The sequence below is a fragment of the Suricata suricatta genome, chromosome 13, assembly GCF_006229205.1.
Source record: "Suricata suricatta isolate VVHF042 chromosome 13, meerkat_22Aug2017_6uvM2_HiC, whole genome shotgun sequence".
Taxonomy (NCBI): domain Eukaryota; kingdom Metazoa; phylum Chordata; class Mammalia; order Carnivora; family Herpestidae; genus Suricata; species Suricata suricatta.
This window is the reverse complement of record NC_043712.1, coordinates 23,128,685-23,147,179: the sequence shown is the minus strand read 5'-3', so window position 1 is coordinate 23,147,179 and position 18,495 is coordinate 23,128,685. Positions and strand designations below refer to the sequence as shown.

Sequence of the window (18,495 nt, the reverse complement as noted above, 5' to 3'; positions counted from 1 at the left end):
ATAATTGTTTATAAAATTGTTTACACATTTGAAATCTGGTGAGATCTAAATTCCTGTGATAATTTTGGGTGCCACTTTGGAACTGGGTGATGAAAATGTCTTCTCACCATTAAGTCAAGAACAGGAACTTATCCAAATCTTAGAAAGCTCAGAGGATTCCTGATCCTTGAAAGCCATTGTTTGCCAATTGCAGTATCCTAAAAAGTCATGAGGTCTGTTGCACAGAATGCTTGATTACTAACGAATCACAGCATGAAGTAACATACTTTGCCTCTATGTTAAGACAGACTCAAGTTATCTGACATCACTTTATCCCCCTTGCTTACTGATGTATTTCTTCAAGTGGAAGTAGAAAAAAGGGGTCCCAGGGGCACCTGGGTGACTTATTGGGTTAAGTGTCCAACTTCAGCTCAGGTCATGATCTCACAGTCTGTGAGTTTAAGCCCCGTGTCAGGCTCTATGCTGACAGTTCAGAGATTGGAGCCTGTTTCAGATTCTGTCTCTTTCTCTCTCTCTCCTTCTGCTCCTCCCCCACTCACTCTCCATCTCTCTCTCTCAAATATATATATTAAAAAAAACTTGACACAAATGCTTAGAGCAGCATTGCTCATAATAGCAAAAAATTAAAAATTAAAAAAGAACGAAAAAAGGGGCTCCAGGGAAACGCACAGTAACTCACAGGAGTCTCAGCTATGCTGTAAGCCAGAGCAAGCCACTATTGTTGACGGCCCACCAATACTCATGGCAACTACAAATTATGTACAGCTTGTGAGTGGTCCACTGCCGTCCACTCTGTTTCCTTGCAAAATATTTTTGGATTCTGTCAAACTCTAGGTAAGCCTCTGTTAAAACCATTTACTGTGTGGCCTGCAGGAAACAAAGCTTGAAAACAAAGAGAGTAAGAGAAAGAAGACCAATCCAGGGAGCGCGTGATGCATTAGCACAGGGTACTACTGAGCACCTAGTATAGGCTGCTCAATAGGGATTCATTGATTGGATGAATACCCTACAATGCGATAGGCTTTGGAGACGGGCCTTTGGGAGATTTAGTGGAGGTATGGGATGGGGCCTTGATGGCAGGATTAGTGGCTTTATAAGAAACAGAAGAGAAAGGGGCACATGGCTGGCTCAGTCAGTAGAGTGTGCAACTCGTGATCTCATGGTTTTCGGTTCAAGTCCCACCCTGGGTATAGAGATTGCTTAAAAATAAAATATTAAAAAGAAAAAGAAAAGAAAAAATAAAGTCACCTGGGTGGCTCAGTTGGTTGAATGTCTGACTCTTGATTTCAGTTCAGGTCATGATCCCAGGGTTGTGGGATCAAGCCCCGGGTTGGTCTCAGCTCTAAGTGTGGAGCCTGCCTAACATTCTCTCTTTTCCTCTGTCCCTCTCCCCTGCTCATACACACTCTCTCTTTAAACTAAAAAGTTAAAAAAGAAGAAGAAGAAAAGGAGGAGAGAAAGAGTGAGCTCTCTTTGCAGGAAAGGCCACAGTGACAGGCAGCCATCTGCAAGTCAGGAAGAGAGCCCTTATTGGTGAATCAAATTGGCTGACACCTTGGTCTTTGCCCTCCCAGCCTCCAGAAGAATGAGAAATACCTACTGGTAAAGCCGCCCTGTCTGTGGTATTTTTTTTATAGCAGCCTGAGCAGACCAATGTAGAGAGGTAAAACTGGAAAGAGGTAAATGTGGCTGCCTCATTGGGCTTTAGCTCTAGAAGGAGGGAGAGATCACTAACAGATCCATCCAGCCTGTTAGCCTCAGAACTGAGCACGATTCCTCGTGCTGTAATTCACCCAAAAAGACTGAACAGAAATGTCAGCAAAAACTGGATAGAAATCCGTCCAAGACAAAGGCACATAAACTAGGAGGCAGGCCAGGGTAATAATCAGAGGTTTGACATGAGCCCCAGTTCCATGCTCATTACCCAGCCCTGGTCCTTGGCACCTTATTTATGTTGATGTGCAGAGCAGGCCAGGGTCCAGCAGCCTTCACGGTTTCCAATTCCAGCTTCTTTAGATGGGCAGCAGCTTCGCTGAACAGGGCAGGTGTGCCTGGACTCAGTTCTGCAAGTGGCCAGGGGAATGAATCAAGAAAGGTTGAAATATATATGTGATAGAGATACATAGGATATAAATATATAGAGATATACATGATAAGGATGCTCTCCAGAGCGTCTGCCCTTTCTGTCTGCCTTCTCCCCCAGCAACTCAATGCCTAGCTGATGGGCTGTGAGAACACCTAAGATCAAGGGTTCAAGGCTAACTCCCCCTACATGAGCTGGGTGACCTTGGGCAAGTCACTTTACCTCTCTGAGCCTCTGAACCATTTTAAAATGAAAATAAAATTACCTACCCTGCAGGGTTGCTGTGACTATTAAGTGAGGTCATTTGTGTCCAAATGCTTTATTAATGGAAAGACACTATGCAGACTCGAAAGATGAGTGCTCAGGCTCACAGGCATATGTTCAGGCTCACACCTCAATGTACCTTGAAAACCATGCTATGTTTCTAAAACCAAATTCATGGATTTTGATTTCTGTACTATTTTGGATTAGTTTGCCACCACTCCTTCCACTGGCTAGTATTTATCCATTAATATGGTGAACTATTCATAAACTATTAAATATTCATTACATATTAAAACTTGTGCCAAGGATTATTTGCAATTGGGATCTGGGCAGCTGGAATAAGAAGAAAAAGGAGGCACAATTCTAGTTTAGCGAGAAGACAGAGACATGTGCAGATACTCCACATAAGAGTGATAAAGTTATTTAATTGCTATAGGGGAAAAAGGGAAGGCATGCCAAAGCTAGGAATCAGAAAGGCATGGTAGGGAAAGTTCCAGTGACAACATTTGAGTTGGTTCTGGAAGAAACGTGTGGGAGGTCACTAGGGTGGAGAAAAGCATTCCAGGCACAGGGAAGAGCAGGTGCAAAGGACAGAGCAAGGAGCACAGCACAGTATTTGGTGAGAGGAGGAGTTTTGTGTGGCTGGGGTGTAGCGAGGAGTCGGGGAGAGTTGGAGTCCTTGGCAGGGGCCAGGCCGGGAAGGTCTGTGTGTGGCCATGTGGGCTTTATCTCGGGATGGGGACACACCATTAAAGGTCTTTGTTCAGAGCTGTCCATGATGACAGCTTTCACATCGGCAGCTACAACATGGCGGTTGCATTAGAGGAGGTACCCCTTAGGGGGCTGTGACAGTCATCTGGATACAAAAAGATGAGGCAAGACCCAGAAGGGCACCGTGGATAGTGAGGAGGGGATCAAGTTCTGAGTGTTCAACACCAGGTGAATGATGAATTTCCACTCATCTAGGTTGGCTCAGCCAACCTAGAATTGTCCCCTGTGGTCTACAGGTGAAGGTTCCTTAGTTCACGCTACCCACCAGCCCACAGACTCATGAAATGCCAGAGCTGGAAGATTCCTTGGCCATCAACTAGACATCCTCTACTCCATTTCACAGATGAGAAAACTGAGGGTCTGAGAGGGAACTTGGCTCGATAGTGAAAACCAGAATGGACGCCTCCTGCCTCTATCTCAGTGCTTTTGCACATCACGTGTGAGAAAGAATCAGCTCTTCTCCCCCATTCTGTTGCAGAACAATTCTTTGGTAAAGTATAATAAAAGGGTTTTCTAGAAAGAAAACCAAAATAATTGATATATAAAATCTAAGCCTATTTTTATTAGTTTTATCAGATATAAAATCACTCTAACCTATTGCTAAAAATGCTTCTGGTGGCTTACTCTGCATTTCCCCGGCACCTGAAGCACTGGGCCTCGCTGACATCACTGTGCTCTCAGGAGATGATGTCAGAAATGGGGCAGAATGGGTTTTCCCGTAATTAGGAAAGTACAGATTCTAGCCACCTGGCTCCCCTTCTCTTTCTATTACTTGTGCCCGTGGAAATAAAAACTGCTAAGGAAGGACGTGGAGAGAGGACTGCTACGTTGGAGTTAAGTCAGAGTTTGCCCATAAACCATAAACCTTTAGCTGATCCTGCTTAGATGCACGGGCTTCGGCCTGCTCTTGCCCAGCCCTGGCGACCCAGAACCGATGTTACTGCCTTTCCATGCTGCACTGAAAAGGTCTGTCTTGACAATCGACGAAAGCCACCCGTGCCCTGCAGCACCCTCCCCTCCCCCTCCCCTCTGCACTCCTACTCACTTGTAAGGGATTTACTGCTGGAGTTTGGGGACCTCAAAGGCCCCTCCTTGTTCTCCAGAGTCAGTGAGAGGCCATAGTTTGGGTGGTGCTGGTGCTGGTGGTGGTGGTGGTGGTGCCTTCCTGAAGCTTTGGTAGTGAAAGGTGTGCCCCCGTTCTCCTCGATGCCAAAAGGCAGCCGGTCCGAGCTGCTGAGCCCTGGGGAAGGGAGCGGGTAGCTGTGGAGGGTGTCAGAGTCAGGATTTAGAAAAGTAAAGTGTCTGTGAGTACTTTAAAAGATGTTCTCTGGCCATTAAAAGCCAAGAGAAACAGGTTCAATAAACAGACCCACAGGGTTATTGAAAAACAGGACACGATGGCAATGTCGCACTCAAAGAAAAAGCAGAAAGTGGAAATTTGTATATATTAGAGATCTTAAACCTTAACAAATTCTTAATTTGAAGTTATATGGCTTCTATTTTTTTTTAAAAAGACATTCCTTAAATAGGAGGAGGAAATAAACAGCAACTGCAACACATAATTCTGTAGCCACCCCATGACAAGATCATGACACAAACAGAAGTCTTGGAGTCACTTTCTCTTCCTCTTGATCATCCCACCATGCAGAAAACACCTGCTAAGGGCAATGCCCTGACATCTTTCATTCCAACTGCTCTTGCCATTTTTACCAAAGTCACCCTATTGGAAGCTCATATTTAACTCCAGAAAACCCGGAAACAGATTTCTGACTGCTCTCCCTGCATCCACTGTCTCCTCTAGCCCACTGCCCACAGAGCTGGAGCCAGGGTGCTGTTCTTGTCCCCACTGGCCGCCTCCTGGAGACTCGCTCAGGACAGGCTTACACGGTCCGTGCGTATGTAAGGAGGTGAATAAGGTATGACTTTGGCTCCTGGGGGTCACATCCCACATCCCTCCGACATGAAACATAAGCAAGGGTGTCTAGCTTCTCCGTGCAGCCAGTAATGGGGGCAACAAAAAGTAGAAATGCCTGGGTTCTAGTCTTAGTTCTACCCCCCAACCTTGTGCAGGAACCTGGGACAGTTGCTCTGGGCTTCAGTTTCCTCCTCTGTGACACGAGTTGGGTCAGGTGGTTCTGGCTGCATTTCCAGGTCTGAAAAATCATCCTTTTTTCCAGCTATCTATGGAGTACTTGCTGTGTCCTAGGTGCTGTGCTAGCTATTTTACATAAAATACCCCATTTTCTAGATGTAGAGACCTTTGCCTGGTACACAGTAAGTGTTCCATACATTTTTGATGAAAAGGAAAGAAGGGACGGAGGGGAAAAGAAAGAAGGAAGGAGGGAGGATTAATGAAGCTGCGGATCTGGGATTTGACAACAGCTGTGTGGACTCCAAAGCCTGTTGGTGTTATTTTCCTGTCTCTCACATATGTTGAAAATAATATCTGTCCTACGGAGGCACTGAAACTGGGAGCTCAGCACACAAAAAACTCCCTTTAGCCTAGGAGGATAGAGGGGCTTCCCAATTTAGGGCTCATCTCGGATAACCTGAATGGGAGAATGAACACCCAAGGGGAAAGACATCCTATAGCAGAGATCGGATGTACCTTTAGGGCTGGAGGTGGAGTTGGAAAGCTTTGAGTGAGACCTTCCAAGGAATGGCAAATAGATACCATCTCCTGTGCCAGCTCCAAGTGGTTCTCACCCTCTGCTTGGAATGCAAGATTGAGAAGGAGTCTGAGGTTGTGCCCAGCTCAGAAGGAAAGAGTGCTGTGATTGATTAGTGATGTCTGCCACGGGCTTAGAATAGACCATCGGTATCATGTTATTTATCTTTCCAAGTTAAAAGTATGTGAGTTTTTAGTTCGAGGAAACCCAGAGTGAAAAGTTAAACAGGAAAATAAATATATGTGCAGGGAATGATAAATTGCATTTAATAACATGCCAAATAAAATATGCATGTGTGATTTTCCTTTCACAGCTACTTATGGAAAAGACTGAGCAAGACAAATGGGGAGAGAAATAGATGAGGGTCAGAGAAGCTGCCTGAATCTTGTCAGGGCAAGGGTCTCTAGAAGAGCAAAGACTTCCAAGCAGGACTGGAATGACCGGGGAGCTCTCTCAGCTCATACCCAGGAGGGCCCACCATCCTGGAGATGCTAATTCATGGAGTTTTATAGAGTTGTGGGTCTGCTAAGGAAACCACTGCTCATGGTCTCATGGAGTGTTCCCGGCAGAACTTTAGGGGGTGCCCTACACATCGACTATGATATAAACGGTGTCCACTAGAGTTTTGCATCTGCCCTGTTCACAGGGACCTCAGAGAAGGTCAGGCTCACCCAGAGGGTCCAGCAGGACTCAGCAGCCCCAGAGCCTTGGGGCCCACTGGTTAAAGTTCAGGACATGAGACCAGCTCTGTGCTGTCAACAGAGAGTGAAGTTCGTGAGGATTTTGGCTTCTGGCAAGAAGGTCTCAAGTCCTGGTTTTCAGAGGGTGATGGAAGAGGGGTGTATAGGTCAGCCTTTGCTTCCATGAGCTGAGAGCTGAGAAGAAATCTGGTGGGAAAGAACAGGGCTGCCTGCATGTCCACTGTCCTAGGTACTTGAGTGTTTAACTCTTGCAGTTATCCTGCAAGGAAGCTGCTGATGCCTTGTGCTACCCTGGGGTCCAGGGAAGGTGAGCAATGTGCCCTGTTAGGAAAAGTGAGTGAGAAGTTGAATCAAATCTAATTTCTTCTCTTTCCGTGTTTCAGGGGAAAGCCCCCATTCCCATTCTATTTCCAACTCCAGAGAAGTCAGTGATCTCTTGGGCAGGGGGTGCCAGATAGGACTTTCTTGATTATATTACAGGTGGCCATAGCTCTGCAGACCCAGGAGGGTGAGACACTTACAGTCCTGCCTAATCCCACAAAAGCCTCCCCCCTCCCCAATCCTGGCATCCCAGCATGCTACTCAAAATGTGCTGCATACTGAATAATAGGGTAATTGTTTGAAATGTTCAATTAAAATATTATAATATTATCAACATCATACTAGTTATTACATTATAATAATTAGTATAATATTAATCATATTACTGTACCATTATATACTAAATGTTATAATTAGTATAATAATGGTATTATTCACAATAATCGTCCAGAATCCAGACCAGAACTGTGACGAGAGCAGGGCAGAAATTGGGGAGGGTCCTGAGCTGGGAAACAGAACCCACAAGGCTTTCTGTCAAAAAGCCCAGGAATGATCAGGTGCTCTCGGGAGCCACTGCACCATACACTCTACAGCTCAGCCAAGTTCTGGGATACATGGGCTTCTGGAGGCTGCCCTGGGCATCTAATCCTAGATAAGAAATCACAGAATTATAGAAACGAGTCCTTCTGTTTGGCGATTTTAAACCCTAGATGAATCTTAAATCACCAGGGGAACTCCCATACGCTGCTGGATGGAATACAAAATGGTACCGTTGCTTGGGGAAAACACCCGGCAGGTTCTCAAGAAAGTTAAACAAACAGTCACCATCATCTAAGGCTACAATTTAAGGTCTCGTGAGCAGGCACGACAAATAGTGAAACAGTGCCCTTCTTGTGTTGTGCATTTACCTGTTCCTCATTTGGGAGTAAATCCTCGAGGACTGGTGCCCAATGCCATCTGGTAAATGGATGTAACACACATTTTAGAGTTTGGAAATCTAAAGTATGTTCATGTGAATATTGATACCTACAACGGTTTCCTATATGCTACTTTACAAACTGGAGAAGCAGGAAAGCACGTCGTAGCACACATGCTTTCTGCCATATCAGTGTTGGGAATTCCAAAACAAATCAAAACTAACAATGGACCAGGATATACTGGGACCGTGTTCTTTAAATTTTGTCAACAGTTACACATTAAACACATCACTGGAATTCCTTATAATCCACAAGGACAAGGTATAGTAGAACGGGCACATCTATCCTTAAAAAATACCCTTGACAAAATAAAAGGGGGGGACTGGTACCCCGTCAAGGGATCTCCCAGACGTTCAGCAGCTGAACGTCTCTGGCAAAATGAGACACAAAAAACTTTTGCTACCGTGCTTTGGAAGGACCCTTTAGAAAATAAATGGCATGGTCCAGACCCAGTTTTAATCTGGGGACAAGGATCAGTTTGCATTTATTCACAAAAAACAGATGCAGCCAGATGGTTGCCAGAGAGATTAGTAAAACAAATTGATCAAAACACTCAGTCCTCCAGGGAGAAAAAATCTCCTTGAGAGAAATCTTTGTCTTTTCATTTAGGACCATACTGGGAAAAGAAGCTTCAAAGGAAACCTGGAGAAGAGGAGAAAGAAACACATCAACAGCCCTTTCTTTGGGATTTTATGGACTTTTACCCTATCTCTTCCATGTTTAAGACCTATTGCGGTTTTATTGATCTTGGTGCCCTTGAGCCTTGTTCTATTCAATAAGGTCATGGCTCTCCTAAGGCAGCAAATAGGCGCAGCCTACCCAGGTCCAGTATATTAAGCTCAATATGGCCGATTCAGGAGGCCGATGAAAAAACTGTGGCAAGAGGCACGGGCTGGCTAGCCAATGACAGGTAAGAGAGACCTTACCATCCTTTTACCTAAGACAGGCGCTCAGACACAAGCTTCTGAGTGTGCCCATGATGGGCAAGAAGGATTGACAGGTCTCCCACCTAAGACAGGCACAGTCCTTTCCTTGCCCATACCATCATATTTCTGGTAGAACCCCCTTTTTAAATTTATTAGAAAAAAATGGAGGACCTGTGGGGAGCGGCAAAGACTCAGCTGCTTGGCCATTTGCTAGCTGGATATGTCACTGAGGGGAGTTGCAAAATAGGCAGGGGGGCGCCACTCCCTGTCAGAGAAGCCAAAAGACCAAAGATCAACCGCCTGCAGGCAGGGTAGTATCGGCCCCTCAGGCGCTGGGCTAAAACGCTTTAGTCTGGTTCCCCTTTTACTCCAGTCTTAATCCCTTAACCCTGTTTCCTAGCAACCGACCTAGGTCAGCTGCCTTGTTTTCCCGCCTTGAAACCTTTATAAGAGACAGTTTTCTGAATAAAGCTCTCTCTCCTTCTTGCCTGATCAGAAACCGTGAGTTGTGTCTTTACTCTCTGTGCGTCCCTTTTCCTGCCCTTTCTCTCCCTCCCTCAGGAAAAGAACCCACGAGGACTCTCCGCCCTGCCGGTCAGGGTGGACGAGACAGGTACCGCCGAACGCCAGAGACGAGTGTGCCGGGACCCAGCCTCCGGGTTAAGACAACCCAGCAACTCCACTTCCAGGTATATACCCAAGAGAAATGAACACATGTCCATGCAAAACCCTGACCGCGAGTATTTGTGGCAGCATTAAACATAATGGCCAAAAGGCAGAAACAACCCAAATGTCCATCAGCTGATGAATGGATAAATGAAATGTTGTATCGTCATACAACAAAATATTATTTGGCCATAAAATGGAATGAAATATTGATCCATGCTATGACATAAAAGAACCTTGAAGACATGCCGCGTGAAAGAAGCCAGACACAAAAGGCCACATGTTGTATTACTCCATTTACATGACGTGATCAGAATTGGCAAAACCATAGAGACAGAAAGTAGATTAGTGGTTACCTCGGACTGGGGAGGACGGGGTGAGGGTGGGGAACCGGAAGTGACCACCAATGATACAAGGTCTCCTTAGGGGAGGTGAACATGTTCTAAAATTAGATCTGTCATGCTTGTATAACCTTGTGGAAGTGCTAAAAACCACTGACCTGTACAAATTGGTGAATTGTATGATATTAATTTTATATCTTTATAAAATAGATTTTTAAAAATCGCCAGGGAAGATTTTGAAAAATATTAGTGTCTAGGCCCTACCCCAATTACATCATCATCTATCCTAAATCCAAACGTGCAGCCAGGGCTGAGAACCACCGTCCTGGCCCAACCTCCATTTTGCATACGGGGCACCGGGGTTCACTGGGGGAACGAGGTGACCGGGTCATACCATGGGTAAGGAGCCGAGCCTGGGACACAGTCCAGGACTACTGCCTCTCTGCTTGCTGCCCATCTGCTACATCTTCCCATCTGTCTTGGCTTCTATTTAAGGCAGCAAATGCACTCATCGGGAAAATTCTAAGACCTCCTCAGAACCTCAGTGCCCGAGCCATCCTTATGTATACGTCTTGTCTTCCCAACAACACAGCAAGGTCTGGAGGAACAGAGCCTGTCACGTCACGTTTTCATACCCTTCACAGTGCTAAGCACACAGCAGGCGTTCAATGAGTACTGGTTAGATAGAAAATTAAGTATCCGTGCATTCGATGAATATTTAAGTGCCAAGTCTTGTGCCTGGCCCTGTGGTAGGCATGAGAGGAAAAAGACAAGTGGGAGGCTGTCCTTGCCCTCAAGGAGCTCGCTGCTGAGTAACAAGTCCAAGTGTGGCCCAAAGCACTAGTGTGGCAGGTGCTCTGGTAAGTGTTAAGTGAGGAGTGCCACCTGAGGTAGCCTGGGGAAGAGCCAAAGGGAAGAGTTGACGGGCATATTGTAAGGAAAGGTCTCACTTTTTTTCCTGAAATGAACAACCAGTTCTCCCAACATCACCAAGGGAATAATCCATCCTTGTCTCATTAACTAGAAACGCCATCTTCCACATGTGGCACTTTCCTGAGCGCCCTCACATTCCCTGCTCTGCTCTGCCCTCACCTACCTGCCCTGTTTCCAAGGAAGTGATTTCCCAGGCTCCCTGCCCTCTGGCTCTCAGGGAGGCTTGGCCAGTGGTGGGCATGGCGGAAGAGACAAGCATTTTCTCACCCCAAATATTTTCACTGCTTATCTAATTGGCTGTAAGAGAATTCTGCTGTAAAACATACAATAAATGGCTGACAATTTGGGTTCATTTCTCCGTTGGCGAAGTTCCCATTTTTATATTCTATAAATCTTAGCTAGCCCTCACGACGGTCCATACGGTGACGAATAGATGTGGTGGTCTTAAATTAGTGAATGATAACTACGTATATCAATTTGATAGAAAATATGGTGGTAAAACTTACTGGAAGTGTGAAATAAGACAGTGCAAAGCCAGACTGAACACTATACTATTCTAGAAAATAACACATCAGTTACAATGTTAACACAGTTCAGTTACAAATGCATTACAGCCTTAGCATTTCTTCCACTTTTCCCAAAGACCTTTGGAACAGCTAGCAACAGAGATGTGCCCAGAGGCCAAGAATAAATAACAGTGAGGAAGGCTTCTAGAAAAACAACACAAAGCCCAGCAGTAAGCATGCATCCTAGCACTTGAAAACAGTTACCTATGTTAACGAAGGAAGAAATTTTAGTGACGAAAGTAAACGTGATGCCGAATGAGGAGACAGATCAACAAGCCAACAATATATACATATATAATACTATAAACAGAAGACTTGAAAGACAAGCACCAAGGTACAACCTACAAAATGAAATCAGTTATGTTTGCATCGACACTATACATTGTTGATGTATATTCAAATATTTTGTATTTTGCAATAGTCTTTTTAGTTTTGTTATTCACTTTTTTATGTTTCATTAGGTCTTTTTTAATGGATGTGTCCCTCTTCTATTTTTATGATTTTATCTTTTAAGGCAAAATTGCCTTATGGCCAAGTAGTTATGTGGAGAAAATGTTTGCAGCAAAAATGCAGGTGATGATGCAGAGATGCTGATGGTGAAAATACTGGTCACGTATTTGTGTCTGTTTTTGGACTTTTCCTATTTTTACCAATCTATTTATCTCTTGCTAAACCAGCACCAGATTGTCTTAATTGCTTTTGTTTTAACATATGTTTTTAAATATCTGATAGATAAATCCTGTTCCCTTTCCCACGTCACTTTTCTTCTTTTCTTTTTTTGACTATTACTATGTACTTACTCTCCCAGATTACCCCACAACTCAAGTTACTACCAAAACAATCCCATTGGAATTCTGATTTGGAGCATTAAATATTATGGATTAATTTGAGAGAATGTATTCATAAGGAATATGATACCTTTCACCATTTAATCAGGTCATTTTAAATGTCCTTCAGTCAGAATTTTTGACTTTTCTCTGAAGGAAAGCAACATATCTTATTAATTTGATCCCTAGGTATATTACAGTTTTGTTGCAACTGAAAATGAGATTTCATTCATTATTACATTCCGTCTAATTTTATTCTACTAGATACACACAATTACTGACTTTAAGATGTTTGGGATGTTTCTGCCTCTGGCCACTTTGCTAAACTCTCTTATTAAATGTAATTCATTTATAATTTAAGAAAATAATTTTGTTTCTTTCTTTCTGGCATTTATTGTCTATTTTATTTTCTTGGCTTATTGCATTGGTAAGGCCTCTAGTGATACTAAATATCAGCATTCTTATTTCTGAAGTGTGTAGATTTACCTAGTGTTTCAACATTAAAGTTTGGTTCCTGACACATTCTCCTTACCAGTTTTGAGACAGCCCTTTTACGCTTGGCTTACTAAGAATCTTGAAAGATTAGCATGACTGATGCGGAGTGAATTCATGCTATCCCTAACTGAACACTGTACTTCCTTCCCTAAGTACTTTCAAGAACTGTTCTTTTTCGATGTCACCATCAAGCAAGCCTGTCAGTCCAGTTTTTAAAATTCATTTTTCAGGAAATGACATGACGTTTCCCTGTCTATTCTGGCACTTCCCCAAGACTCCATAGTTTTTCAAAGCATAGCAATGCTGACTCAGCAATGACATATATGAATTTCCTCGTTATTCTTCATGGCCATTTTTCTCAGCCTGAAGGCCTGAACTAATTTCAAGACAGCAAAGTACTGCTTGACTACTATCTCATCTTGTACTTCAATTTCCTTCACTTTGTTCTTTTCATCCTTGAGAGTTAGTGTATTGACTGGTTTCCTTGTTGCAAAGGAAAGTTCTATCTGTCCTATTAATCTCATATACCATCCTCCAGAACAGTTATCATAGATAACTTCAAAATAAAATCTTAGAACAAAAAGACTGTCATTACATTGTTTATCTTTTTGCTTCAACTAAACCATGCATCTATAAAACTTTAAAAGTCCTTTAAGGGGTACCTGGGTGGCTCAGTAGGTTGAGTGTCAGACTCTTGATTTTGGCTCTGGTCACAGTCTCACAGTTCGTGGGATAGAGCCCTGCGTCAGGCTCTCTCCACTGATAGTGCGGAGCCTGCTTGGATTCTACCCCCATTCCCCCTCAAAATAAACAAAAAAATTTTTTTAAAGGTCTATTCCTCTTTGTTTTTTATATGTTCCACCTTCTTTCTCTTCAGATACTGTTTAAAAAATTTTTTTAACATTTATTCATTTTTGAGAGACAGAGACAGAGCATTGGAGGTGTGAGGAGGAGAGAGAGAAGGAGATGTGGAATCCAAAACAGGCTCCAGGCTCTGAGCTATCAGCACAGAGCTGATGCGGGGCTCAAACCCACTGACCGTGAGAACATGACCTGAGCCTAAGTTGGACGCGCAACCAACTGAGCCACCCAAGTGCCCCTTTAAATACTGTTGTAAATTTTGGCCCCTAAAAGCCTTTCTTTTTCAGATGATCTATGATAGCATTCATAGTCCAGATGAAAAATATTCCCCTTTCAACCTATCTTCTTTTTGGCATGAAGGATTAATCCCTGAGTTCTACTCATTTCACATGAACAATTTTAAGACATAAGAGTCCGTTTTTCCAAAAGATCTTGCCACTTATACATTTCCAAACTAGTAGTCCCCCTTGCTGTCTAGAACTAATAACAATAACACTGGCAGTGTTTCCTCTACCTTCCAAACCACTCAGTAATCAGGCAGGAAAGCCAAGAAATCAACAGATGTTCTGCTTTTAATGAAATGCCAATGCCTGGATGGCCAAGAATTCCCCCATAGGTACTGTGCCAGCTTGAAGTCTCTCCTAGGAAAACGCAACGAGCATTCTCTATCCAAAGTCCTCTGGCATCGTGTCTAGGTTGCTCACTGCACTTCCTGTGTGCAGCCTGGACGGTGTAACCCTTTTATCTGTTCCTGGAACCTGTCTGAACTCCACAGCAGGGTTCCTGGAGGCGGGAACAGCTCCTCGGTAGCCCACACAGCACACAGTCTCTCTAAACACCTTCTAGAGGAGCCTGGTGGGGGCAAACTGGCTCCTTTTCCCCTTTTAGCCAGAGTGGGGACAATTCCACATTCCTAGCCAGAGCCAAAGCACCAGGGAGACACTAACAAATATTTCAGTAGAGCTGCCCAACTGATGGACCTTGGATGGGTTGCTTGCTCAAGTAGCCTCATCTGCTCACCCCAGTGTGCTATACAAATATGTCCTTTCCTATGCGTGCCTAGGACAAGGAGAAGTTTCCACCAGTCCGTGTCCTGTCCACTAGGCTGAACTGTGGCTTGCCACTTGGGGCTCTTAGCAGAATCTCAGCTACTATGTTTTTACAGCAGATGGTATCAGCCAGAATCATACTTCCTGGCTGAACACTGGTGCATTAATCATGCTCTCTAAATACTCACACAGGAAAATATGCAAAAGCTAACATTTTTGTGCCACCTATTACCTTATTTGATCCTCTAGCAACCGACTGAAGAAGGGACAATTATTATTTTCTTATTTTGCAGGTAAGGAAATGGGAACAGAGAGACTAATTAACTTTCTCCAAGTCACACAGCCAGTAAGTGGCAAAGCTGGGATTTGAACCCAGGCAACCTCACTTGAGAGCCCAGGGCTCTCTTAAGCACTAAGAGACTGCCATCCTGCCATGGGGATGAAGGGAGCATTACAATGACATTAAAAGAACACTGGTGGGGGGCGCCTAGGTGGCTCAATCAATTAAGCTTCTGACTCTTGGTTTTAGCTCAGGTCATTATCTCACAGTTTTGTGTGTTCGAGCCCCACACTGGGCTCCATACTGACAGTGTGGAGCCTACTTGGGATTCTGTCTCCCTCTCTCTCTGTCCCTCCCTCACTCATGCTGTCTCTGTCTCTCTCAAAATAAATAAGTAAAATTAAAAAAAAAAACCACTAGTGGGCACTTAGCTTTGGTTCTGCTACTGCTTAGCTATGTGACCTCAGGTAACTCATTTCACTTCTCTGGGCCCCAGACCCTGCAGTTTTGGACCAACATCTAGTAAGTATTTATATGCCAGGAACTACAGCTCAGTGAAATAATTTGATTTGTGCCACGTTTGACCGAGAGATGAGAGAAGGTGCATTTGCTTATCTTAGTTTCCAGGATATCTGTCACTGATTTCAATTTTAATTTAGTAAAGGCTGAGCAGAATAGGTCGTTAGACTAACATACTGCTACAGGGTCTTATTAAATTCAGTACAACCACACTATTTCTAAGTAGAGAGTATGTCTGAAAAACTGCACCTTTTTAAAAATGGGTTTGGGGAGAAATTTTCTATCAACCATCTTAGAAATGTGACACATTATGAGCATTAGGTCTGTTCATTAGAGTTGATTTCTCAGAGTAACTCAGTGGTTTTATTCTTTTATAGAAGTGACTAGAGGGGCACCTGTGTGGCTCAAGTTCATTAAGAATCTGACTTCAGCTCAGGTCATGATCTCACAGTTTGTGAGTTTGAGTCTCACATAGGGCTCTGTGCTGACAGCTCAGAGCCTGGAGCCTGCTTCAGATGCTGTGTCTCCTTCTCTCTCTCTCTTTCTCTCTCTCTCTCTCTCTCTCTCTGCCCTCTCCCCTACCTGTGGTCCCTCTCTCTCAATAATAAATAAACATTTTTTTTAAGAGTGACTAGCAAGAAAAGGTGAACTGACCTCATTTTCCCCTTGTCTGAAAAGGTCCAATAATATTGTTTCAGCATGGTGTAGATTCCTTTATACAGACAACGACTTGGCAGATAGAAATTTTCTCAATTTGTATTTCTTTCAAGACATCTTCCAAGCAATCAACGTGGAACTAATTCTAGTGCTAGCACAGGTAATGGCTGAATCCATAAGATTGAAAGCTGTTGTTTTGATTAGTTTATTAGCTGCCTGTGGCCCAAGGCTGTGGGTCTTCTTCAACATCGATTCCTGGTGCCTATTATAGTACTTGGCACAGCAGAGAAACACAGTCAATATTTGCTGAATAAATGTTGTAGTGCATTAAATTTTAATTCTCCTTTGGTAATTTATCATGTGTCTATTCATAAAAGCTTCACTTTGGTCACGAGTTCCCGTGGTTCCTAACATCAAACGGCCTCCATAAAATTATAAAATCTTCCGCACCTGAAGGAGTCAGGAGAGCCTTTTCAGGTTCTGAAGCAGCTGGGTCTCTGGCCTGTGTGAGCCAGGGTAGGAGAGGTGGCCCCATCTTTGAGTCTGGAATTATCCTTTGGCGAAACTGGTTATCAGATGGTTTCAGTGAATTTTCTGCCAGAAAATCGTTTTAACCTAATGTTACCCTTCCTACGTTTGTAACGTCTCTCTGATTGTTTGAGGCGCGATGTGGTGGGGAAGGGCTCTAGAACTTTGTGGGGAGATCTAGGATTTTAGCAATTTCGGATCAATGGCAGGATCTGAGCCCGGAGAATAAATATTTCATGAGTTCATTTTTGCACAGAGGCTCATGACTAAGAGTTTATTCAATCTCTTTCCTGCCTTAAAAAAAATACTGACACAAATAGAGTTGTTTTCCTTTACAACATTCACTTGTAATAAATTTAACAGTGCTTTCCCTTCTGGGTTTCTCATGGATTTTTTTGGCCTCTCCTTTCTGCATTCCAATGCCCGTTTTCTGCTTTAAAGGAAGATTTTTTTTTTCAGGTGGATAGCAAACAGCAGGAACAAGCTCGCCCCTAGCCACTGCTTTAAAATGCATCCCTAAACAGGATCACACGGGAGCCTCCGGGGCGCGGCACGACGCGATGTTCATTGCCATGAACGTGCAGCTACTTCTGTGAAGAAGAGCGTCTTCGGAGCCAGTCTCTGCACCTCGCCAGAGCCATGGCAGACTGCGGCGGGCGCCGGCAGTGTTATTTTTCCACTCTGCAGACACCAGCCGACTCGCCGGAATGAATGAAACGAAACTATTATCCATTCCAGAATGAAGTTCAGGTTCGATGCATAAAAGGCATGCTCTGCGAGAAGGGCGGGTCTCAGACATTCTAATTGCGTAAGATACCAGTGTGAGCAGGCGTGCGCTGAACACCGGGGGTGCGTTTCTGAGGTGATACCGATGAGGATTCATCTATTTTGGTTTTTGTTAGTGTCTTAAAATCTCTTCAAATGAGCCTTTCTCTGTCCTTCAATTCTTGTAGGTTTTCCAGAAGCTTCTATCATAAACATCCTGAGTTAGCCTCTGAAGCTGCACATTGGGCCCAATTTTTAAGGGCTTGTTTAATTGCCTTGACTATAGATAGAGCATCTATTATTCAGCCACGGAATGAAGCCGGTGGAGCCGTTAGCATAGCAACACCTCTTGCTTTTGAGGTTTCAGCTGCAGAAAGTGGATGTTTAAGTCATTCACAATTCAGTAGGGGATGATTAGGTAGGTTCTGTGGGTTTCTTACAACATGAGCCTACGGGGATGTTCCTCTAATTATTCTTACCCTATTTAGTGAATTGCCCAGACTACAGCAGTTATGGTGTTTTAAATTCTGCCTTTTCTCCAATAACCCACTAGCATGTCTTGGGATACAGTGGGATTTTAGACCTGGTAAGTTGGAACTTTAATTGTAACTAAAAGTAAATCCCTCCTTCCCTGCTCAATGCACCAGGGACATTCACAATGTTGGAGTGGATATTTAAGAAGTTGGAGTAGAAAGTTCTCAACAAATTCCCAAATAGGAAAGGAAATATGGATGTAAAAAAATCAAGTTCTTTGCTCTGGCTACTTTTACGCTGTCCACATTCCTTTTTCTGATCTCCCGGGCATTGTATCATACTAAAAGGAAAGTGAGCATTTGGAAATCTGCTTTCAAAAATACCTTGTAAATATCGACTCTTCCCATCCTTCATTTTCTCCACTATTAAAAAGACTATGAGGGGGCCCCTGGATGGCTCAGTCGGTTAAGCCTCCGACTTTGGCTCAGGTCAGATCTCACGTTCGTGGGTTCGAGCCCCGCGTCAGGCTCTGTGCTGACAGCTAGCTCAGAGCCTGGAGCCTGCTTCCGGTTCTGTGTCTCCTTCTCTCTGCCCCTCCCCCTCTCATGCTCTGTCTCTCTCTGTATCAAAAATAAATAAAACATTAAAAATTTTTTAAAAAATTAATAAAAAATAAAAAGACTATGATGATGTTATTAATTTAAATTCCTCAGTCTGATCTTTATTAAAGAGCACAGTGTTAAGAGCAGAGGTTCTGGACGGTTCAGAGAAAATAAATGAACAACTGTGGACATTCAGAAAGATGGAAAGGTATGCAACCTT

General features: G+C 43.7%; 1 protein-coding gene across 1 annotated transcript in view; it reads right to left on the bottom strand.

Moving 5' to 3' along the window:
- Nucleotides 1-18,495, bottom strand: part of EPB41L4B (erythrocyte membrane protein band 4.1 like 4B) — a 134,542-nt gene that overhangs the window by 31,645 nt on the left and 84,402 nt on the right. The window contains 2 exon segments of the mRNA XM_029919634.1: nucleotides 1,945-2,063; nucleotides 4,164-4,378. Coding sequence (XP_029775494.1) covers nucleotides 1,945-2,063; nucleotides 4,164-4,378 — 334 coding nt within the window.